General features: G+C 40.1%; 1 protein-coding gene across 1 annotated transcript; it reads left to right on the top strand.

Moving 5' to 3' along the window:
- Positions 1 to 1,523: 1,523 nt before the first annotated feature.
- On the top strand, positions 1,524 to 25,008 carry LOC126335606 (uncharacterized). Its single transcript, XM_049999059.1, has 3 exons — positions 1,524 to 1,661; positions 12,826 to 12,963; positions 24,701 to 25,008. Exons 1-3 carry the CDS (start codon positions 1,607 to 1,609, stop codon positions 24,838 to 24,840), a joined length of 333 nt encoding a protein of 110 aa, XP_049855016.1. The 5' UTR covers positions 1,524 to 1,606; the 3' UTR covers positions 24,841 to 25,008.
- The last annotated feature ends 363 nt before the right edge of the window (positions 25,009 to 25,371 follow it).

The raw sequence follows: 25,371 nt of genomic DNA, 5'->3' as shown, positions 1-25,371 counted from the left end.
TTAGTAGGACATCAACAAAGGTGAGCCTATTGCGACGTTTGAAACACTTGGAAATTCTGTCCAATTGTCATGTTAGATTACCAAATTCCCAAGCTCGTTGGGAGCCCCTGTCTATAATATTCCAAACGTTGTCAATTTGCCAGAGATCCAGTGACCTTGCTGGCTAAGGTAGGGTTTGGCAAGCATAAAAACAAGCTGTAGAAACTCTCGTCGCGTGCAGGCGGGAATTACCTTTCTGAAATGTAAGTCCAGGGTGGCTCCTGATGAAGGGCAACAAAACGGGGCGTAAAATATTGTCGCTGTGCTATAAGGGTGCCACGGATAACAACCAAAGGGGTCCTGCTATGAAACGCAATGACACTCCAGGACCTCACTCCTGATTTTCAGGCGATATGGAGGGCGACAGTCAGGTTTGGTATCCCATCGCTGTCTGGGACGTCTCCAGACACAACTTCGCTGGTAACGCGGCCTGGAACCTTATTGATTGGAGTAGTACTGTCATCAGTGATGAGGCCCGCTTCGAACTGAGCCACGATGATCACCAATGACGTGTCTGAAGACGACCTGGAGTGCGATAAGACACGAACCTAAATATCGCCCACCATACAGCGGGTGTGCCATTTCATTTCAGAGCTGAAATCCTTTGGTTGTCATCCACGACACCCTTACAGCACATAGGTACGTCAACGATATTCTACGCTCCGTTTTGTTGTCATTCATGACAAGTCACCCTAGACATACACTTTGGACAGATAATGACCACCCGCACACTACGCCAGTGTCTACTGCTTATTGTTGTGCTTGTCAAACCCTAGCTTGGTCTGAAAGGCCGCTGGAGCTCGAGATATAACAGTGTGATTTTCCACACGTCTAGAAATCGTCGAGCACTTCGTACTGCAAAAATTTTGGAGTTACTGTTCAGCTTGTTCGACATCTCCAAGCCTACCCGACTGTGAGATTCACTCTCTTATAATATCTACAAGGAAAGTTAGTAGGAAGCTGGAGTGCCTGATCTCTTTCACTACACAGTGTTCTCGCTCAGCGGTATCACTGACCTGACAGCACCGTACAGTAACTTAATTTCTCGGCACTCAGCACTACTACGCTAGCATCTGAGTATTTGTTTCCTTTTTCACGAAAGTAATACAGTCGTGGCAACAACACTAACAACAATGGACGGTAATTGTTAACTGGCCGCTGCAAGGAGCAATAGAGGGGAAAACTGAAGCGATGAAAGAAGATTACAGTATGCGAAAGTGTTGCAAACAGAAATGGAAGTAGTGGTTATCTAGGGACAAAAAGTTGAAAAAAGGTTGTAAGAGATGGAATTCATGTAACTAGCTAAAAGTGTAATGACTTAAGAAAAATTAGGTACTTATGAGACCAGACAGAAGAGTAATAATAGTTCCAAAGTTGGTGACCTTGTCCTTCAATCGTTGATAGGCAGGAGGAAAAGTAGCTGCTACAGGTCGGACGAAGATGGCTTCTGCGTTTTACATGACAGAAGGCTATCAGCTATCGGTGTAAAGGTTCAAAGGTGGTCGCCACTTCTCCTCGCCGCAGTATACAACAAGTGTCTGCCGGTGGTGAGGACCAGTCTCACACGATGCGCCTACTGTTGCTGCTGGCCTTTCTCTCTGTCGCTGTGGCAGACGTGTCCGGTGAGTCGAAGTTTTCACTGGCGTATTTGACGGCTTCCTGCACTTCGCAACGACTCCTGAGAGGGTCCGTAAACACATAACTGGGTGTGGTGACAAGGCAGTATATTCCACGTTCTCTTCTGTATGTCCCAGTGCACAGTGGAATGGAACCAGAACAACAAAGAGACAGCTCAACGGGTAAACTTTCGGCCAAAAAGCCTTCTTCTGAATTAGGCGTCATACACACACACATTCACGCAAACACAGCGCAGCCGTAGACAATGGTCTTGTGTGTGTATGTATGTGTGTGTGTGTGTGTGTGTTTGTGTGTGTGTGTCAGCTGCATTGAGGTGAAAGAGTGTGTGTGTGTGTGTGTGTGTGTGTGTGTGTGTCAGCTGCATTGAGGTGAAAGAGTGTGTGTGTGTATTGTCTACTGCAGAAGAGTCTTTTTGGCCAAAAGCTTACCTTTTTAGCAGCCTTCTTGTTGTGGCTGTCTGAATAAACTACTCATTAGTAATTTTGTCTCATCACATTCGATTTTGTGTTCTCCTAGCCTTCTGTCCCACCATATCTTTCAGTATGTACCACACTAGGCCACGTGAACAGAATACGCTTCAGTCAAAATACTGCAACACAGGATAGCGTATCATCTATTCTTCAGTGGTTCAAGCGTAACATTGTTTTTAAGCATGAAAATGTCATGACTTGTCCTACCAATCATGATGTTTATTTAGATCAGCTATTGAAAAACGCGAAACGCACGAGTACTCCCACCAAACATAATCCAATCAAAAATCACCTTCCGCAGCCGGCATCATGAAGGCTTTCTCGAGTGTGTAACATGTTGTTGTTGTTGTGGTCTTCAGTCCTGAGACTGGTTTGATGCAGCTCTCCATGCTACTCTATCCTGTGCAAGCTTCTTCATCTCCCAGTACCTACTGCAACCTACATCCTTCTGAATCTGCTTAGTGTACTCATCTCTCGGTCTCCCTCTACGATTTTTACCCTCCACCCTGCCCTCCAATGCTAAATTTGTGATCCCTTGATGCCTCAAAACATGTCCTACCAACCGATCCCTTCTTCTAGTCAAGTTGTGCCACAAACTTCTCTTCTCCCCAATCCTATTCAATACCTCCTCATTAGTTACGTGATCTATCCACCTTATCTTCAGTATTGTTCTGTAGCACCACATTTCGAAAGCTTCTATTCTCTTCTTGTCCAAACTATTTATCGTCCATGTTTCACTTCCATACATGGCTACACTCCACACAAATACTTTCAGATACGACTTCCTCACATTTAAATCTATACTCGATGTTAACAAATTTTTCTTCTTCAGAAACGCTTCCCTTGCCATTGCCACTCTACATTTTATATCCTCTCTACTTCGACCATCATCAGTTATTTTATTTCCTAAATAGCAAAACTCCTTTACTACTTTAAGTGTCTCATTTCCTAATCTAATTCCCTCAGCATCACCCGATTTAATTTGAATACATTCCATTATCCTCGTTTTGCTTTTGTTAATGTTCATCTTATATCCTCCTTTCAAGACGCTGTCCATTCCGTTCAGCTGCTCTTCCAAGTCCTTTGCCGTCTCTGACAGAATTACAATGTCATCGGCGAACCTCAAAGTTTTTACTTCGTCTCCATGAATTTTAATACCTACTCCGAATTTTTCTTTTGTTTCCTTTACTGCTTGCTCAATGTACAGATTGAATAACATCGGGGAGAGGCTACAACCCTGTCTCACTCCTTTCCCAACCACTGCTTCCCTTTCATGCCCCTCGATTCTTATGACTGCCATCTGGTTTCTCTACAAATTATAAATAGCCTTTCGCTCCCTGTATTTTACCCCTGCCACCTTTAGAATTTGAAAAAGAGTATTCCAGTCAACATTGTCAAAAGCTAGAAACGTAGGTTTGCCTTTTCTTAATCTTTCTTCTAAGATAAGTCGTAAGGTCAGTATTGCCTTACGTGTTCCAACATTTCGACGGAATCCAAACTGATCCTCCCCGAGGTCTGCATCTACCAGTTTTTCCATTCGTCTGTAAAGAATTCGCGTTAGTATTTTGCAGCCGTGGCTTATTAAACTGATAGTTCGGTAATTTTTACATCTGTCAGCACCTGCTTTCTTTGGGATTGGAATTATTATATTCTTCTTCAAGTCTGAGGGTATTTCGCCTGTCTCATACATCTTGCTCACCAGATGGTAGAGTTTTGTCAGGACTGGTTCTCCCAAGGCCGTCAGTAGTTCTAATGGAATGTTGTCTACTCCGGGGGCCTTGTTTCGACTCAGGTCTTTCAGTGCTCTGTCAAACTCTTCACGCAGTATCGTATCTCCCATTTCGTCTTCATCTACATCCTCTTCCATTTCCATAATATTGTCCTCAAGTACATCGCCCTTGTATAAACCTTCTATATACTCCTTCCACCTTTCTGCCTTCCCTTCTTTGCTTAGAACTGGGCTGCCATCTGAGCTCTTGATATTCATACACATGGTTCTCTTCTCTCCAAAGGTCTCTTTAATTTTCCTGTAGGCAGTATCTATCTTACCCCTAGTGAGATAAGCTTCTACATCCTTACATTTATCCTCTAGCCATCCCTGTTTAGCCATTTTGCACTTCCTGTCGATCTCATTTTTGAGACGTTTGTATTCCTTTTTGCCTGCTTCATTTACTGCATTTTTATATTTTCTCCTTTCATCAATTAAATTCAATATTTCTTCTGTTACCCAAGGATTTCTAGCAGCCCTCGTCTTTTTACCTACTTTATCCTCTGCTGCCTTCACTACTTCATCCCTCAGAGCTACCCATTCTTCTTCTACTGTATTTATTTCCCCTATTCCTGTCAATTGTCCCCTTATGCTCTCCCTGAAACTCTGTACAACCTCTGGTTCTTTCAGTTTATCCATGTCCCATCTCCTTAATTTCCCACATTTTTGCAGTTTCTTCAGTTTTAATCTACAGGTCATAACCAATAGATTGTGGTCAGAGTGTGTAACATACGTATTATGAAATACACACTCATACAGGGTGTCTCACCATCATATTGTATTTCTGAGCCCAGTTTCTGGGCTTGCAGAAAATAATAAAGTATATTAAGGATGGCACCGTCTTTTTGCAAGTACACAATTTATTGTCTTGCTGTGACACGTAATCATATTTCACCACGGTTGCGGCATCCGCAGTGGGTTCTTTTTTTTAAATTTGTCCGAAATACGTATATACAGATGAAGTTGCTCCGTATTTTATTGTTATTTAAATTATATATATATATATATATATATATATATATATATATATATATATATATATATATATATATATATATATTACTTCCTATTTTACATATGTGTCCTGTGGTTGTCAACAAAAATCAGTTACAGGTCTAAGTTAGTGCGCCAAATCATCTGCGAATATGTTAGTATATCGTCTATATTGAATTTCTTTTAATAATCTAATCTATAAAGTGTGTACGCCCGTTATTCACCATACCCTTGTAGTACATGACTAGTACTGAGTTGGGAAAGATATGTGATTGTGTGCCACACGTGCATCTGTGTAGTTGCACTGACCTGTAGACATAGGCAAAAGGTTTGTGAAACTTAGGTGTGGAGAACTGTTTGATGTAGTTTGTTATTCATGGATTATGTTTCGTATTATGAAAGCATTTCCTCGTGCTCGTTTATGAATACTGTGTTTTGTTATGTTGCTGTGTTTTGTTATGTTGCGTCCGCTGCTCGTGATCGTGCGGTAGCGTTCTCGCTTCCCGCGCCCGGATTCGATTCCCGGCGTGGTCAGAGATTTTCTCTGCCTCGTGATGACTGGGTGTTGTGTGATGTCCTTAGGTTAGTTAGGTTTAAGTAGTTCCAAGTTCTAGGGGATTGATTACCAGCGATGTTAGTCCCATAGTGCTCAGAGCCATTTTTGTTATGTTGCTGTGGTTTACACACGGCTTTCACTGCACAAATTTACTTTTCTGATACGCTTCCAGTTGACGGTTATTTATTGTTTTACTTTGACGACGTCAAACCAAAACCGTGGCTCTCAAAACATTCCACACCTAACTATATAGTCTGAAGTTCCAACTCATAACAGGCCACAAAACTATTGATAATCAAACCAAATTGTAGTGAAGCGTGCTTGAGTGTCAAAGCATAACAGTAATTTTTATACATGCAATAGAGGCGAACCCATGCGTAATTCATCATTATTGTACCATATTTCTTATTACAGACTTCTAAAGATTGTAGAAGGGACTTGGAAGATAAAGTTTTCACAAGGACTATGTCCGAAAATGTACAATTCGGATATAAACTAGGTTTGAAGATCACTTACAAACAATCCTCGTCCCGGTACTCATACAACTGAGACGATAAGCCTCTGTCCAGTGTGTTGTACATGAGCCCATTGTGTGAGAAATGTTTCGAGTACTCGCCGTTGGCTTCTCTTCTACGTGATGCATGGTGTTCTTCTCAAAGCTGAAAGTATGGCATTTCCGTGCAGTACCACAGTAAACATTTCTATTTGTGAACGTACCATTTTTTGTAGCTTCTGTTTTAGTAGAGTAAAATGGTGTGTGACGTCATAATCACAACAGGAACAGATTTCAGCGCGTTCCTCACAATTTATGTTTGTATTGTAATACATCAGACCTGAAAGACATCCGATCTTCTTCTGAAAGTGGGTTCCTTATCAAACCCCTATCACCTAAACTCCCTTTACAAACCGTAGACGCCCATGATCTGAATTGTGGAACACCCTGCATGTATACAGGGTGATTCAGAAATGCATGTAAATATTTTAAGGGTGTATTTGTGAGGTAAATATAAGACAAAAATGTTCTATAAATGTTTTTCCATAAACGTTTAATTCCAGAGTTATCGTTAAAATACGAAAGTCATGTCCGTATCAAAACGACGTCAGTGCAAGCAGCAGGATGCCATATTCTGGTACGTAATGCACATACGTATCTCCCAACAGTTGATTCGAAACTGCATGAATAGTGTTTGTTTGTGTTTGCAATTGCTGTTTACTCCTACTGTACAGAAGATGGCGCTGATGTTGTTGGTAACGGAAACGTACTTCCTGTCGTTCATTCATCGTCGGAAGGCTACAGGTTTCGTGCACATGATGTACTCAAACAGTGAGTATGCTGATATGCACCTTGTGTATGGTGCAGCAGATGGAAACGCACTTGCAGCAAGATGAAGGTACAGTGAGCTGTTTCCAAGACGACGGTTACCAAGTCATCAGACGTTTGTATCTGTGGACAGACGTATGCGGGAGTATGGCATTCGTCCTGGGCCACATTCAGGTCGACCACTTGAGCATGCAGTGAACGTCGAGGAACATGTTTTGGACCTGGTAGACCAAGATCCAGCCATCAGTACGAGACAAATTAGTGCAGCTGTACGACTTCCACAATCTACTGTATGGCGGCTGCTTCGGAGACAACAGTTGCATCCATTTCACCTGCACAAAGTGCACGAATTGACACCTGCAGACTATCCTCGCCGTCAGCAATTCTGCCAGTGGTTACAAGAGCGTCATTTGAATGATCCAATGTTCATTCGGCGGATATTATTCACAGATGAGGCCATGTTTACTCGTGCGGGTGTAATCAATTCGCATAATATGCACCAGTGGGCTGTCGAGAATCCTTGCGCGAGAATTGTGCGTGGATATCAACATCAATTCTCCATAAACATTTGGTGTGGTATTGTGGGGAATGACTTACTCGGACCTCATGTTCTACCTCCAAGGCTGACTGGGCACGCTTACCGCGAATTTTTGGAGGGGGAATTGCCTGGATTGTTACAGGATGTCCCTCTTGCAACACGAGCCACCTTGTGGTTTATGCACGATGGTGCTCCTGCCCATTACAGCCGCAACGTAAGGGCGTACCTCAATGATGCGTATCCACATCGATGGATAGGTCGCGGAGGCCCAATTGCTTGGCCAGCCAGATCACCTGACCTGAACCCTTTAGACTTTTATTTATGGGGCCGACTAAAGACATTGGTGTATTCTTCTGCAGTACCGAACAGAGAAGTGCTACAACAAAGAATTGAAGGTAGTTGTGAAATTATTCGTGGAGAGTTGAACGGACTGTGTAATGTGCAGAGATCATTGCGGCGACGAGCACGGGTCTGTCTGCAAGTTCAGGGACAGCATTTTGAACATGCATTGCATTAAGATTTGTGCAAATACAGTACAGTACAGTCTGTAAATTCTTCACGTATTTTCCTTAGTTATTTTGCATTGATTTAGTTCAATCAACAGAAACTAAAGTAATACAGTATTCGCGAGGAATTGTTTCAGTTTGTTACGTCACGTCTATTTACCAGTTTGCGTTTTTAGTCCAAATGCACTGTAATTAAACTGTGAACTCTGGGAAGTAAATATTTTACGTTGTATTGAATGTATTATCATGTTTTGTTCATAACTCTGTAATAAGCCAAGTATAGCAAAAATTGTATAGAACATTTTTGTCTTATATTTACCTCACAAATACACCCTTAAAATATTTACATGCATTTTTGAATCACCCTGTATAACTCCCAAATTCCACATATAAATTAAAATGAAATAACATCTGTAGGCTTTCGAACAATAATAAAGAGAAGGTAACCGCAGTGTAACTAACAATGTAAACAGCGCAACTATAGGTAATGCATTCCATAGATAAAATGGTTACCATATTTCTTTGGTGAAATTCCAAACCCCTCCCACAACAGCATATCGAAAACGCTTCTCTCCACAAGTGCTCGTCACAGTCGTTCATACGGAATAGACGTTTCTTAGGTTATCGGTCTTCTTAGGGGTAGTTGTAGCCTACCACGAATTCCTCTTCTGTGCCGAACTTTGGATCTCAGAGTAGTAGTTGCTGCAAACACTATCAATTGTTTCATTTATTTATTATTTATTTACACTTCTAGTTCCGTAGGAACAAGTTGAGGAACAAATCTCGAAGGTCATGGAAAGTGTCAGTAGATGAAGTTACAGCATAAAAGTAATGACAGATAAAATAAATTGTTTATGAACCCACAAAGAGTCAAGCCATAAGATTAAGTAAACGCAGTCAACAATATAACATACGAATTAGCTTAATTTTTCAAGGAACTGCTCAACAGAATAGAAGAATTGACCCATGAGGAAACTCTTCAGTTTCGATTTGGAAGCGCGTGGACTACTGTTAAGACTGTTGAATTCTTGTGGTAGCTTATTGAAAATGGACGCAGCAGTATACTGCACACCCTTCTGTGCAAGAGTCAAGGAAGTGCGATCCAAATGCAGATTGGATTCCTGCCTAGTATTAGCTGAGTGAAAGCTGCTAGTTCTCTGGAATAAGCTGATACTGTTAGCAAGAAACGTCAGTAAAGAAAATATATATTGAGAGGGCAATGTCAAAATAATTAGACTAGTGAACAGGGGTCAGCAAGAGGTTCGCGAACTTACACCACCCATTGCGCAACCTGCCCGTTTCTGAGCCAAAAATATCCTTTTAGAATAGGTAGAGTTACCCCAAAATGCAATACCATACGATATAAGCAAATAAAAACAAGCAAAGTAGACTAATTTTCGTGTCGAACGATTACTTTCTTCAGATACCGTTCGCATAGTAAAAATGGCAGCAATAAGTCTTTGAACAAGATCCTGAACGTGGGCTTTCCACGACACTTTACTATCTACCTGAACACCTAGAGATTTGAACTGTTCATTTTCGCTAATCATATGCCCATTCTGTGAAATTAAAACGTAGAGTTTTGTTGAACTGTGAGTTAAAATCTGTAAAAACTGAGTTTTACTGTGACTTAGTGTTAGTTTATTTCATGCAAACCATGAACGTATGTCATAAAGTGCACTATTTGAAACATAGCCAATGTTTCACACAACATCCTTTACTACCAAGCTAGTGTCATCGGCAAACAGATATATTTTAGAATTACCTGGCACATCATTTATGTAAATAAGCAACAGGGATGGTCCCAACACTGGTCCCCCCCCGTTTGACTGTGCACCACTCAGACCCCACATCACAGCCATTCTCAACACTCTGAATAACAACCTTTTGCTGCTTATCGTTAAAGTAAGAGATGAACTAAGTGTGAGCTACTCCCCGTATTCCATAACGATCCAACTTCTGGAGCAATATTTTGTGATCAACACAATAGAATGCCTTAGTTAAATCAAAAAAATATGTAGCGTTCGAAACCTTTTGTTTAACGCATCCAATACCTTACAGAGAAAAGTGAATATAGCATTTTCAGTTGTTAAACGACTTCTAATGCAGAAATGTACATTTGATAGAAATTTGTGTGATATAAAATGATCAATTATCCTTACATATGCAGCCTTTTCAATAACTTCAGCAAACACTGATGGCATAGAAATAGGTCTAAAATTATCTACATTATCCCTTTTCCCTTTTTATAAGTCGGCTTTACTACTGAGTGCTTTAGCCGTTCAGGAAACTGAACATTCCTAAAGGAAAAATTAAAAATATGGCTCAATACAGGGCTAACAAGTGCAGCACAGTACTTTAATATTCTTTTAGATGATTCATCATATCTGAGAGTCCTTAGTCTTCAGTGATTTAATTATTGACTCAATCTCTCCCTTGTCTTTATCACAGAATAGTATTTCAGGCATCAGTCTCAGAAAGGCATTTTCCAGGAGAGTTGTATGATTCCCTGTAGAAACTAAATTTTTATTTAATTCACCCATATGCTCAGAAAATAATTGTCAAATAGTATACATACATCTGATTTATCAGTAACAGAAATATTTTTACTGCGAACTGACTTTATATCGTCGACCTTGTGCTGCTGACCAGACACTTCCTTCACGGCTGACCATATGGTTTTAATTTTATCCTATGAATTAGCTATTCTATTTTCGTGCCAAACACTCTTTGCCTTCCTAGTACCATTTTAACCACCTTACAGTACTACTTGTAATGGGATACTGTAGCTTGATTGTCACTATTTCTAACATTTTGATATAATACCCGCTTTGTTCTACATGATATCCTTATCCCACTAGTCAGTCACCCACGCTGCCTTTTACTGCTAGCACACCGTTTAAAACGCTCCAGTAGAAAACAACTCTCAAAGGGCATGAGAAATGTGTTACAGAAACATTATATTTGTCATCTATGTCATCGGCAGTATAAACATCCTGCCACTCTTGTTCCTTAATGAGGTTTAAGAAACTCTCTACTGCCATTGGATTAGCTTTCGTACATGGTTTGTAATTATTTATGCCATTTGTTTGAGTACAAAGGCCTTTTAGTGTTAAAATTTGTGCATCATGGTCTGGAGGGCCATTCACACTTTTACTAACAGAATGCTCACCTAGTAACGAAGAATGAATACAAATATTGTCTATGGCTGTGCTACTGTTTCCCTGTAACCTAGTTGGAAAAAACGCAGTCTGCAGTAGATCATACGAGTTTAGGAGATCTACCAACATCCTTTTTCCTGCACAGTCATATACAAAATTCACATTGAAGTCACACATATATCTAATTTCTAGTACTTCCGATAATGTGAGCCAAGAATCCTCTCTAGCTTGAGCACAAAAGCTCTGAAGTCAGAGATAGGGGTGCTGTAAACAACAACAATTAGAAGTTTAGTTTCACTAAATTTAACTGCAGTTCTTGGGGATATTACAGTTGTGACCTGATGAAAGTACAATCATCCGGCCACAAGTGTGGGTTCTAAAAGTGGCCGGGGAGACGATTCATTGCAACTGTAACAGATGATATTTGAGTTCGCTTTATTACATAAATTACTTAACATTGCAACAGGAGTACTGGATAATTTACAACCAACATGGACTAGCAAAGCATTACCTACTGAACTAATTGACAAACTGTCTTCTTCAGGTACAATGTATAAGCAACAGTAGAAGTTCATCTGACACTTCACAAGCCATGTTTCTTAACGATGTTGTTGACTGCTATATCTAAGGTATCGAAATGGGGAAAAGCTGTTGCATGCTCTATACTACGTTGACCTCGGCGTGATGATGGTGCTAAAATGGCAGGGAAAGCGCGGTCTTCAGCAGCACCTCACATACGTCGTTACCGATTGCAGAAAGCTCTCAGTAATGCCTGTGAGAACGATTCGCACTGCCGACTGTAGTGTAGTAGCGCGACGCGTGTACAATACCGCAAATACAAACTCTATCGTCCCCCTACAGCTTTTCTCCTCTACTGCTACAAATAATACCATGGAATTTATTCCATGGTCTCTCATTTCCTATCATCTAGTCGCCTCTTCTTGTCAGTGGTCTCCACACTTTCCGTTTCACTCCGATTCTACGAGAACCTTCTCATTTCGTTTCTTATCAGTTCATAGAATTTTCAATATTCTTTTATAGCACGACACTTCAAATCCCATGGGTCTTTTCGATATATTTCCCACACTTGGGTTCACCACCATACAATGCTGTGCTCCAAACGTACACACCCAGAAATTTCTTTCTCAGATTAAGTCCTAGTTTCGGTACTAATAGACTTCTTTTGGCAGTGAACGCACTCTTTTCGTGTGCTCTTCAGCATTTTGTTTTCTCTTTGATTTGTCAAGCATATATTATTTTGCTTCCGACGTATCGGGATACCTTAACTTCCTCTACATCATGGACACCAATGGAGATGTTACGTTTATCGCTAATTTCATTTCAGTTACTCTTCATTACTTTCGTCTCAACATGATTTGGTCTCAGTCCATATTCTGTACTGACTAGGTTTGTTATTCTATTCAACAGGTCCTGCAATCCTTCTTCAGTTACCCGACGATAGCAATACATTTAGCATGTATTAGCACTAACAGCCCTTCACCACGAATTTTAATCCCAGTCTTGAATCTTTGTTACTTCCGTCGCTGCTGCTTGAACAGTAGTTGTGAAAAACTGCAACTCTGTCTTACTATCTTTTTAATGTGACTGTTACTTCCTTGGTGTTCCATTGTTACTGTCTGCTCTTGGTTATTGTACGTACATATATGTTTAATATTAAACAAAAAGTCAGAGGAATTCAACGACTAACCACTTCCATTAGGACCCAGGAGAGAAGAGCTGTGCAAAATTTATGCATGGTCTAAAAGGCTGACTATTCCAATATGTATACTTGAAATATTAAATCAAACATACAGAAATTTTTTCAGATGTTTCAGACGATGACAATATACCCATCAAGTGCTACGTCTGCGATTCCACAAAGGATTCTCGCTGTGCAGATCCATTCAACCGTCCTGCGGACCTGCTGGTGACATGTCCGGGAGAGTACAGCTGCGTCAAGAAAAAATTCAGAGGTGAGATTCTCACCAATCTGTTTCACTGACACGGACACAGCAGCAGGTTACATGTTTTGTAGCTTGAGGGACCACAAAAAGCTCATTTTTTAGTATTTCATGTAATTATTGACTGAATTTGAGAATGTATATAGTGCTAAATGTACTCATAAAATGTTATAATCTTACTTTAAAGGTGTAACACTGAGACGGACCTGGTTGTTCCGTCCCATTACGTCATTTCAAGGTATCCCGAATTCCTGTATTGGTAATGACAGAATGGTATTTGTAACTACTTGCTCTGGTACCGAAAAGCTCTGTTGAAGATGTGCACCCCACTATGTTTATCTGATTATGTATTAATGCACATCCTCTTTCCAGTCCTGTTATGTTGCTCTTAAAAGTCAGAAAGAATGTTGGTTTTGGGTGTGATTTGAGAGTACAACAGCTGTAATGAAAAAGATGTGTGTTTTGTTTCGTCTGGTGCCCACAAATGTCTCTTAGGAAGACTGGCAAAGATGCACCAATAGTGCGAAAGTATACGGGGGATGGTGACAAGTCTTACCCTTTCCTTCACGGATGAGCAAAGAAACCCGTAGGGGTGCTCCACCATTTTTCGTCAGTCAGGTTCCAGATGGCAGAGAGTATGGACGGAATATGAGCTGGTCTCCGTCAAACAGTTTCCTGATGTAACAGAAGCATGACGTATATAATAGATTATGTCAGTAATCCGTTCTTTTCCAGCATCATCACAGCTAGGCTCACGTTATGACCGCTTTTTTAATTGTTTTGCGAGTGTATTGGATAGTTAGAGTTCACGATTCAAACGTGAGCGTGGAGACCTTTGTAATCTAGTTTTAAGTTCATATTTCATTTTATTAAATTCCAGAATTCATATGATTTTTATTGATAGCGAGAGTATTTCCCTTTGTGCAACCTAGCCTTGTGAAAAAGAGTGATCACCTTCAGTTTATCAATTGGGTGTGTGGATAGTATGAAGTATTTAAAGAATTTTGCACGTGACGTTAGTTTCCCTGATTTATTTTTTTCTGTTTGCCCTTTGTCTCCACGGTGCCAAGCGTGCAGTTCTGATCGGAGAAACGACCACCTGCATACTAAATGAAAATCAGTAAGGTTTTGAGTGTGAAATTGTAATATAAAATCCAAGAATGATCATAGTTGGTGACTGATTTGGAGCCATTGATTTCCAAGATCACACGTGGACTTGGCTGCACAGTCGATGAGCTAACGGTCGTTCTTGTGGGAAGACAGAACAGGCTGGTTGGTTGAATTGGGGAGGGGACCAAACACAGACGTCATCGGTCCCATCGGATTTGGGAAGGATGGGTAAGGCAGACGGCCTTGCCCTTTCAAAGGAACCATTCCGCCATTTGCTTCAAGCGATAAAGGGAAATCACGAAAAACCTAAATCAGGACGGCCGGACGTGGGTTTGAAGCGTTGTCCTCCAGAATGCAAGGTCAGTGTGCTAACCACTGCGCCGCCCCGCTCGGTATGTAGAGTAGGAGCTGCCTGTGTTTCGTGTGAAGGATTGATACTATCCAACAACGATCAAAGATGGTGAATAAATTTATTGACAATGACAAGACGTTAATGAAATGTTGTGGATGGTTCGTCATTGCACACGAGCGTTCTTGTAGAAATTGATAATAGGTTTTGCTTGTATTCGTGCCACGGATTTAATACAATGAATTTCATTTCTGTGTATGAACAAATAATAAATGTGTCTGCTTGCTTCCCAATCTTTACTCAGTCCATTCTTGCCACTTTCAATGAATGATCATGAAACGATGAGGATAGCACAAACATCCAGTCCTCGGGCAGAGAAAATCCCCAACCCGGCCGGGAATCGAAGCATTGATTCCCACACATTTCGCTGTTGCAAACGACATTTGCGGTGCAGTGAGAAACAGGTTGGCGTTCATGACCACCTTGGATACTGATGACACCCTAGGACGTTTCTGCCCTTCCCTAATGACATTGCGCGACTGCATTCTCTTGACTTGCTCGCAGCCCTTTGCAGAGCATCGCGACCGCTATTTTCGCTCTTGTATAGGTTTTAGAAAATCTAGGGACCATTAAACACCATTCAACGAAATCTGAATGTTATCCGAAGCAACAAAGGGTACTTTCGCCTTTTCAGCCCTCCTGTTTCCCGCCATCCTGTGCCGTGATTACGTGGAAGTGCAACATTAACATTTACGGTGTAACGGGACTTGCTCATCTAGCATTACTTTTTCTCAACTTTATTGTCGATACCAGTACTATATTTCGAATTTTGGACAGGTCAGTATATCAGTCGTTTTTCTGAAAACTTTCATTTCATTTTATAAATAGTATGTTATATTTTAAGCTAAATTTTATCAAAAGGAATTACTTTATAAAATATTTTACTTTCGATGTTATAATCGATAAGTCTCCCCATGAACCATGGACCTTGCCGTCGGTGGGGAGGTTAGCGTGCCTCAACGATACGCTTAGCCGTACCGTATGTGCAATCACAACGGAGGGGTATCTGTTGAGAGGCCAGACAAATGTGTGGTTCCTGAAGAGGGGCAGCAATCTTTTCAGTAGTTGCAGGGGCAACAGTCTGGATGATTGACTGATCTGGCCTTGTAACACTAAACAAAACGGCCTTGCTGTGCTCGTACTGCGAACGGCTGAAAGCAAGGGGAAACTACGGCCGTAATATTTCCGGAGGGCATGGTGCTTTACTGTAGGATTAAATGAAGATGGCGTCCTCTTGGGTAAAATATTCCGGAGGTAAAATAGTTCCTCATTCTGATCTCCAGGCGGGCAATACTCAAGAGGATGTCGTTATCAGGAGAAAGAAAACTGGCGTTCTACGGATCGGAGCGTGGAATGTCGGATCCCCTAATCGGGCAGGCAAGTTAGAAAATTTAAAAAGGGAAATGGATAGGTTAGATATAGTGAGAATTATTGTTGTTCGGTGGCAGGAGGAACAAGACTTTTGATCGGGCGAATACAGGGCTATAAATACAAAATCAAATAGGGGTAATGCAGGAGTAGGTTTAATAATGAATAAAAAATAGGAGTGCGGGTAAGCTACTACAAACAGCACAGTGAACGCAGTATTGTGGCCAAGATAGACGCGAGGCCCACGCTTACTACAGTAGTACAAGCTTATATGCCAACTAGCTCTGCAGATGATGAAGAAATTGATGAAAGGTATGATGAGATAAAAGAAATTATTCAGGTAGTGAAGGGAGACGAAAATTTAATAGTCATGGGTGACTGGGATTCTGCAGTAGGAAAAGGAAGAAAAAGAAACGTAGTAGGTGAATATGTATTGGGACTAAGAAATGCAAGAGGAAGCCGCCTGGTAGAATTTCGCACAGAGCATAACTTAATCATAGCTAACACTTACTTCAAGAATCATGAAAGAAGGTTGTATACATGGAAGAACCCTGGAGATACTAGAATGTTTCAGATAGATTATATAATGGTAAGACAGAGATTTAGGAACCAGGTTTTAAATTGTAAGACATTTCCAGGGGCAGATGTGGACTCTGACCACAATCTATTGGTTATGACCTGTAGATTAAAACTAAAGAAACTGCAAAAAGGTGGGAATTTAAGGAGATGGGACCTGGATAAGCTAAAAGAACCAGAGGTTGTACAGAGCTTCAGGGAGATCATAAGGGAATAATTGACAGGAATGGGGGAAAGAAATACGGTAGAAGAAGAATGGGTAGCTTTGAGGAATGAAGTAGTGAAGGCAGCAGAGTATCAAGTAGGTAAAAAGACGATAGCTAGTAGAAGTCCTTGGGTAACAGAAGAGAAATTGAATTTAATTGATGAAAGGAGAAAATACAAAAATGCAGTAAGTGAAGCAGGCAAAAAGGAATACAGACGTCTCAAAAATGAGATCTACAGGAAGTGGAAAATGGCTAAGCAGGGATGGCTAGAAGACAAATGCAAGGATGTAGAAGATTATCTCATGAGGTCTAAGGTAGATACTGCCTACAGGAAAATTAAAGAGACCTTTGGAGAAAAGGGAACCAATTGCATGAATATCAAGAGCTTGGATTGAAACCCAGTTCTAAGCAAAGAAGGGAAAGCAGAAAGGTGGAAGGAGTATATAGGGGGTCCATACAGGGCGATGAACTTGAGGACAATATTATGGAAATGGAAAAGGAGGTAGATGAAGATGAAATGAGAGATATAATACTGCGTGAAGAGTTTGACAAAGCACTGAAAGACCTAAGTCGAAACAAGGCACCGGGAGTAGACAACATTCCATTAGAACTACTGACAGCCTTGGGAGAGGCAGTCCTAACAAAACTCTACCATCTGGTGAGCAAGATGTAAGAGACAGGTGAAATTCCCTCGGACTTCAAGAAGAATATAATAATGCAATCCCAAAGAAAGCAGGTGTTGACAGATGTGAAAATTACCTGTCAGTTTCATAAGTAGGTATTAAAATCCATAGAGAAGAAATAAAAGCTTTGAGGTTCGCCGATGACATTGTAATGCTGTCAGAGACAGCAAAGGACTTGGAAGAGTAGTTGAGCGCAAAGGACAGTGTCTTGAAAGAAGGGTATGAGATGAATATCAGCGAAAGCAAAACAAGGATAATGGAATGTACTCGAATTAAGTCGGGTGATGCTGAGGGAGTCAGATTAGGAAATGAGACACTGAAAGTAGTAAATGAGTTTTTCTATTTGGGGAGCAAAATAAATGATGATGGGCGAAGTAGAGAGGATATAAAATGTAGACTGGCAATGGCAAGGAAAGCGTTTCTGAAGGTATTTGTATGGAGGGTAGCCATGTATGGAAGTGAAACATGGACGATAAATGGTTTGGACAAGAAGAGAATAGAAGCTTTTGAAATGTGGTGCTATAGAAGAATGCTCACGCTTAGGTGGGTAGATCACATAACTAATGAGGAGATATTGAAGAGAATTGGGGAGAAGAGGAGTTTGTGGCACAACTTGACCAGAAGAAGGGATCGGTTGGTTGGACATGTTCTGAGGCATCAAGGGATCACCAATTTAGTACTGGAGGGCAGCGCGGAGGGTAAAAATCGTAGAATGAGACCAAGAGATGAATGTACTAAGCAGATTCAGAAGGATGTAGGCTGCAGTAGGTACTGGGAGATGAAGAAGCTTGCACAGGATAGAGTTGCATTTAGAGCTGCATTAAGCCAGTCTCAAGACTGAAGACCACAACAACAACAACAACAACAATAATCGATAAGTACTAGTTCGGAATGTATAGTTAGTCATTTTTTAGACACGTTTGAAAATACGAATAATTTGCACAGTTAAAATTTATATTATAAGATACGCAATCATATACTGTTTACCATCTTTATTTCTAAATTCATTTACGAAATAATAATCTAAATTAATAATGCAACGAAATCTAGTAGGAATTCACTTGTTTGGAAAAATTTTAAACGCTTGGGAATATCGTTATTTCCACGTAGAGTGTGAGAGTCGTAAGCTTGCCTCTGACGTGATCGGACATATTTTTGTGTAATAGATGCGAAGCATGTAATTTCGGCTTTGTTAATGTGAAAAATCAAAATACTCTATGATATACTAAAATGCGAGAAAACCAGTCAAAAATATATTTACGTAAAAAATTTGAACAACAATCTTCCAGCCTACTTTGTTCAAACCAACCCTGTGGACCTGATGTCAGATTTTTAGCTTCAAGAATCAGACCACTAGACATGAATTACGGAAGCCATCTCGACAAGCAAGCTAAGTGATCTTGAAAGTTTGGTATAATCTCGCTCCTCTCAAATCTTCATGATGGACTTTGTTTATATATTACTTGGGTTGGGCATTGTTTAATGTGGACAATAGATGGAAGAACGAAGGAGAGGTGGAGACTACAACGAGAATAAAACGTCACAGAGTTCCTCTAAGATTCCCCCCACCCAAGTGCGGCAACAACCTCACTATCATCCACGCACCTTAACTGAATGCTTTAGAATTGTACCTTCACAAATTTCAACATCATATCAACTAGGCGGCTGCTCTAGCGCCTGTGGGTAAGGTAACCCCTTCGACAGTCCGTTTGTGCTGTTTGTCTAACTTGAAACGTTACAGCAGCCTCGAGGCTGAATTGGTGTCAAAGTTTCTGACTGGTACATGTTTAACGTGCTCATCGAAGCTGAGCGGATGGCACAGAGAGATCTGCCGGACTGGGGGTCTTATAACAACCATTCACCGTTTTATTCACGCACATATTATAAGTGCACTTTGATATAGCTCACCACGAATTCCTCTCCTATGCTAAACTTTTCATCTCAGAGCAGCGCTTGCATCCATTGTCTTCAACTACATGCCGAATGTATTCCAAACTCTATCTCCCTCTACAGTTTTTACACTCTGGAGCTCCCTCTAGTACCATGGAAGATATTCCATGATGTCTAAACACATGGTCTAATGGTCTATCATCTAGTATCTCCCTCTCGTCAGTGTTTTCCCTGTATTCCTTTCCTCGGCGATTCTGCAGAGAACCTCCTCATTCTTTACCTCATCAGTTCACCTAATTTTCAACATTCTTCTGTGTCACCACATCTAAAATCGTTCGATTCTTTTCTCTTCCAGTTTTTACACAGTCCGTATTTCGCAACATATAGTGCCGTGTTCCAAACGTACATTCTCAGAAATTCATGGTCCCAAATTCAAGTATTCCACTCCAGTTTCTGATCGTTTTTGTACAGCCGTAAATTGCACTCCCTCTCATGGCTGCTCATTAGGCTCAGATTATTCACCAGTACAGTTATTCTACAATCGTAAAAGTTAGGAGTTACAGGTACAGATGCACACTTATGTGATGAGTAAAATATATTATTGTCGGGGGTTTACGGTTAATAGTTCACTCACAGTTTACAAAAGGTTATCACGATGGGAGCACACTTTCATCTAGTGATTATCAGTGTTTAAGACTTTAAAAGAAACGTGGCATCTTATCTTTTTGTAAAATGAACCGTTCGTTCCGTGAGTGCAAATACTTTTATCGTAGATTCTATAAAATTTGAATTAAGGGTGACTGGGGTAGTGTGTATAATCACCGGCTAGAATTAACGTAATAAATTACGGAAAACTTACATTGTAAATACTGTGATGGATATATTAGAAAGTGTAGTTACTAGTGACTATAGAAGTCTTCCATGTATACATTAATTTATTGTCATACCGTTTCTGCTCGTACTCGACATATCTCAATGAGTTATTTAGTTGGTGAAAAAGATTCTTGTAATCTTACCCTTCCACACATCACAATTAAAATTCTCTCTCGCTGCACAAGTTCCGTAAGCTTCGAGAAGCGTAACATGCGCAAATGTAAAACTTTTAACTTATCTGCATTTTCTCTTGTCGTTGGCTCTAGTTCGTGCGTCTAGAGGTACATTCTTGCGGCTGAAATTTTGACTTACTGAGTTGAAGATGACTTAATAACTGATAAAGTGCTGTCTGTTGTTATGATTTTATTTTGTTTTATGCCGTTCTTCTACATCACACCGACTATACAATTTCCGATTCGGAACATAAATTCACATTTTTGCTGACAAGATTAGAAATTCGTCTGCATCCATCAGAGCCATGTCCAATGCTCCTACATTCTGCGGTACTCACAATATTCCAAAGAGATTACAAAACAAAAGAGTTCACAAACTTTCTTAACAAAAGAAGAAGCATCACCAAGATATAACATTATTTTATAAATGAATAGAGTAATAAATTTAATAATTAGCGTCAGATTGTGCAATTAATACTATGAATTTTAAGTATGCCAGACATTTCGTAGTTTCAAACATTTTTTGAAAGAAGAGTAGTTTTAACCGTTAGAACTCATACATATCGATTGTAACAAATTAATTTCTTTTTATACATTCTAGCCTGAAATATAATACATCGTATACAAAATCATATGAAATTCATTTAGTTAAACAGCTGAGAATGTCCAGATGTACAAGAATCGATAGTATAAATGATATCGGTTATTACTACAAAAAAAGGTAATATTAGAGAAGAGTGTCCCATTACAACCTCCACCTGTGTTTTGATGAGCTCCTTAAGCTGACATTTTGATTCATGTTGTACCATTTTTTTGTCAACTGTAATCAATTTGAACGATTTCTGTGTTATATCTTTATTCGACTTCCTGTACCTTTGGTGATTTGTATGAGACCTATATAAATGTCAGCTTAATTGAGTAGCCCGTCACGCTTTTAGCATTAGATGTCATGTAACACTGTAAATGTTTTGGTGCTGTGAACGCGAACATATGTTGATAATACATTAGCTCGTCTACCATCTTTCTTGGCGGTAGCTTGCCAAGGGTGTGATACATGACTTCTGCCACTAAATCTGTTTGACAGACCCACAAGCGCTGACAGTTGCCCTTCTGGAGTTTGGCAGAATACTGGATGCGTCATATTTAACGTGTGACCATTCCGTATTTAATATTACACCCTGTATGTTGCGCAGAATCGATTATCACTCTTTTTGCTGCCGGCCGCGGTGGCTGTGCGGTTCTGGCGCTGCAGTCCGGAACCGCGGGGCTGCTACGGTCGCAGGTTCGAATCCTGCCTCGGGCATGGGTGTGTGTGATGTCCTTAGGTTAGTTAGGTTTAAGTACTTCTAAGTTCTAGGGGACTGATGACCTAAGATGTTGAGTCCCATAGTGCTGAGAGCCATTTGAACCACTCTTTTTGCTGTTTCCTCTAGTACAGATAAACTTCAACAAACAGTGGAAGATCTCAAAAGAACATGATTGGGAATGAAGGGCTTCAAATGTGTCCTAATAACACAAGATCAATGTGTTAAGAAAACATGGAAACAAATTTGTAGAAAGTAACGCTGACTTCATAAAACTAGCTCTGAGTCTATTAATAATTTAAAGATAAGGCCTCATGCAAAAGGGAAGAAGCAAACAGAAGTGTCCCAATAATCTAAAGTACTTCTTTCAAAATACATAAGATTGAAACAACACACTTCTGATATTTGTTAAAACTGAAGTTTATATTCAGTGTATTTATTGCCAACTTTGATTTATAGCGGTGGGAGATGGACTTTAAATGACAAAATATTAGGAAATCTATGGTGATCGAGTGAACAATACAGAGTTGCATGGGAGAAGAGTGGATATTAGGAGGCAGAAATTGGGTTGTGGACCGGGTGACGCAAGTGGACATGGTATGAAGCAAAAATGAAAAAAGAAAATTGGTATTTAGAGGAGAAACTCTTGTGGGGCGGCGGGTAATAGTCTAATAATCTCCGTTATTCGTTATAAAAAAAGTTTAACTTGTCTGTGCGTGCTTTTAACTTACTTTCTCCTTTAACAAGAGTCTTAAAACTATTTTAGCGATCAGCCAGAAGGCGATGGAGAACATACTGACCTTAATTTCCAGTCCGGTAGTCCACATTCCTCTTTGTGCTCACTGAAAGAAAATATTCTTACTTGCTGTTTACTCAGCAGGATCAGGAACCATGACTATAAATAAAAGTTTTGAGTCTGAACTGACTGGTATATTCTGCGAAAGTTCACATGCACAAAATGTCTTAGTGTTCTATCTTCTGTACCTATCGGATACAGTACTGTTAACAGTTCAGAGGCGACCTCTGTGGAAAGTTCCAAGTAAAATGGTCTGTCGCCCTGACTTATAATCAACAAACGTTAACTGCTTGCCTTAAAAGTGGAAAATAACCTTGCTACTTGCCACGAGGGTTTGACAACACTATGGGAGGCACACAAACAGTTACGTCCGTGAAAGCTGAATGATACAGGAGGGTGTACAGTCCTCACGAGTTGACTTTCTACTTTTATCAAAAACTCATTCAAGTCGGCCCAAACCTGACGTCATCCGGAGAACAATGCACTCAGGTGTTTGACTGACGTGAACAGACTGATATCTCCGTGCCAAGTGTCTCTTCCCATTGTCTCTTTGCTTGCAGTTATATAGCTGCGCAGCGGACCGCCAAACGGAACACCTGCCATCAACGGCCCTAGGCACAGCAGGCAGTAATTAAATGGCCCCTTCATCGACTATTTATTAATTAATATCTCCATGGATTAACAAATAACAATACTCTTAACTTTTATACAAACAGAGTTAAGTTTGCATATGTTACTGACAAAGTCTTACCTCGACTGCATTGAAACTTTATCAGCTAGTATTTTTAGAATGGAACCGACAGTAGAACGTGACCTCTGGACTGCCTCTTTAGTGATTACTTGTATTTATTATTACTTACGATACAGTCTTGAAACTTGGTACAGTTGTATTATTGCATGAATATAATCGAGTACTACAAGTAGAACTTTCTATTACAAGTACAAATGATACTTTATCTATCATGAATAACGACATTTTCGTTCTAATTCTGGTTTTTAGTAAATAACTTGAAAAGGAGTATGCTTATTGGTGTAACATATATAATGTTTTCCCATGTAACTTAGATCACATACAAATTTTTGTCTTTCGGAGTCTAATATTTAGCATCTTCAATTTTTCTTAAAAATGCCAGTTTTGGCCGAAATATTGATCTGATCAAGTTGAGACATGTAGCTTTTAGGTGCTGACAAACATTTGTATATTCTGAACAATTTTTAGCTTCGTAGTCTTATTATTCAGTGCTATTTATTTTTTCTTAAGATAATATATTTTGAACAACATATTCATTTTATTATTCTGAGATCTTACGACGTTATTATTAATATACTTAAGTCTACAATGGCAAAGTTTGGAAAAGTTATTTTAACTTTTAATTTTAGCCAGCCGCTGTGGACGAGCAGTTCTAGGCGCTTCAGTCTGGAACCGCGCGACTGCTACGGCCGCAGGGTCCAATCCTGTCTCGGGCATGGATGTGTGTGATGTCCTTAGGTTAGTTAGGTTTAAGTAGTTCTAAGCTCTAGGGGACTGATGACCCCAGATGTTATGTTCCATGGTGCTCAGAGCCATTTGAACCATTTTTTAAGTTCATTCTTAGATTAAAATGCAGTCGTTTGTATGTTAAGCACTGGCGCATTACAATCATGTTGCGCAGTTAGTAATCAACTGGGGTAAGCCCCGGTGCACTCACTCGCCTCTGTACGTCTTAAATGATACAGCGTTTCTTTCACCTCACCCTCATAGCGAATAGCATAGGGAGGAAAGAGGTAGAGTTGACAGTATGGATAAATACTGACGCAGATCCGTTTGTCTAGGAGAAGGAGTGAATTGCAGTTTCGTTGGTAGAGTCTACAGAGTTGTGAAAAAAAGTATACCTGGGGTCCATTTTTCATTGTTAATAGAATGGTTTAAGTGTATTTTCTTTTTAACGATATGTGAGCCAGAGGGATTATGTAATGAAACTTTGTATTGCTCTTATGTCTGTGACTATATTGGTTCCAAATGACACACAGTGATCTTGTACACGCAGGGATGGCGCCTCCAGTTTGGAGGGTTGTCTTCCACATGGAACAGGGCGACAAGGATTATATAAAGAACCTTACTAATGCTGTTTTATTTATGTTTGTGTTGCTTTTAGATGGTATCCGGCAATACTGCACATGTAGTAACAACGTGTATCCCCTCAGTGTTGTGACTTGAGTGATACAGGGTAGGAGAGAGTGCATGATGAGCATTTGTTATGATGACGTGTTTTTGTTTGTGTTGGCTGCAGATGACAGGCAATGCACAGGGAACTTCGGCGCCTTGCTTGACAGAATAGTTGCATAATGAGCCTTTTTAATGGTGTTCTTGTGTTTGTTTAGATCCAGATAGCATAGAGCGATGTTGCTCATGTAACGACAGCGACACCAGGCTGGGATGCTGTGCCAAGCATGGTCGGTTAGCGTACAAAAACAGCTATTGCTTTGCAGATGGCTGTAATGGCTCCAACTTAGAGTTGTAAAGAGAAAATGATGCTGATGACATCTAAAGTACGTCAGGACGTCACTTCTGTTATGGGTAGACACACATATACTTACTAAACTGAAATATATTGCAGCATGCCACACATATGTTTAAAACATTTAATATATAATAAATAAATTGCAGAATAAAATTTACCTGAATTTAATTTCATGTATATTTACAGCCTTTATTTAATCATCATCCATGTCCTCTGCAGATTCAGTATCAACTGTGGGACATTTCTGTGTCATAATTATAGGAGAGCAAAAGAGACCTGTTCAGGAAGGACACTAATTCTGTAAATTTTTACAAATAACTGGTAGAGGCAGAATATGACAAGTCTCTTTTCAATACTGTTTATGCCAATAATAGAACGGGCATCTGAAGCTGTTTGTTATGTATTACATTCTGCAACAGTTTCAGAACTCTTAATGTCAGACAGTAACTATGTACTAAAGAATAAATGAAATGTCTCTCTGGATCATTAATATTTGAGCTATTGAGGTCTACCTTATTGAATGAACAGTTT

Source organism: Schistocerca gregaria, chromosome 2 (assembly GCF_023897955.1).
Source record: "Schistocerca gregaria isolate iqSchGreg1 chromosome 2, iqSchGreg1.2, whole genome shotgun sequence".
NCBI lineage: Eukaryota > Metazoa > Arthropoda > Insecta > Orthoptera > Acrididae > Schistocerca > Schistocerca gregaria.
Note: the sequence above shows the minus strand (reverse complement) of the source record. Positions and strands in the feature narration are given on the sequence as shown.

Excerpts from the sequence above, each read along its gene's own strand:
- LOC126335606 (XM_049999059.1), top strand. The coding sequence starts at position 1,607 with ATGCGCCTACTGTTGCTGCTGGCCTTTCTCTCTGTCGCTGTGGCAGAC. Across the intron at positions 1,662-12,825 it reads CGCTGTGGCAGACGTGTCCG|ACGATGACAATATACCCATC; the intron begins GTGAGTCGAAGT and ends CAGATGTTTCAG. Across the intron at positions 12,964-24,700 it reads CGTCAAGAAAAAATTCAGAG|ATCCAGATAGCATAGAGCGA; the intron begins GTGAGATTCTCA and ends GTGTTTGTTTAG.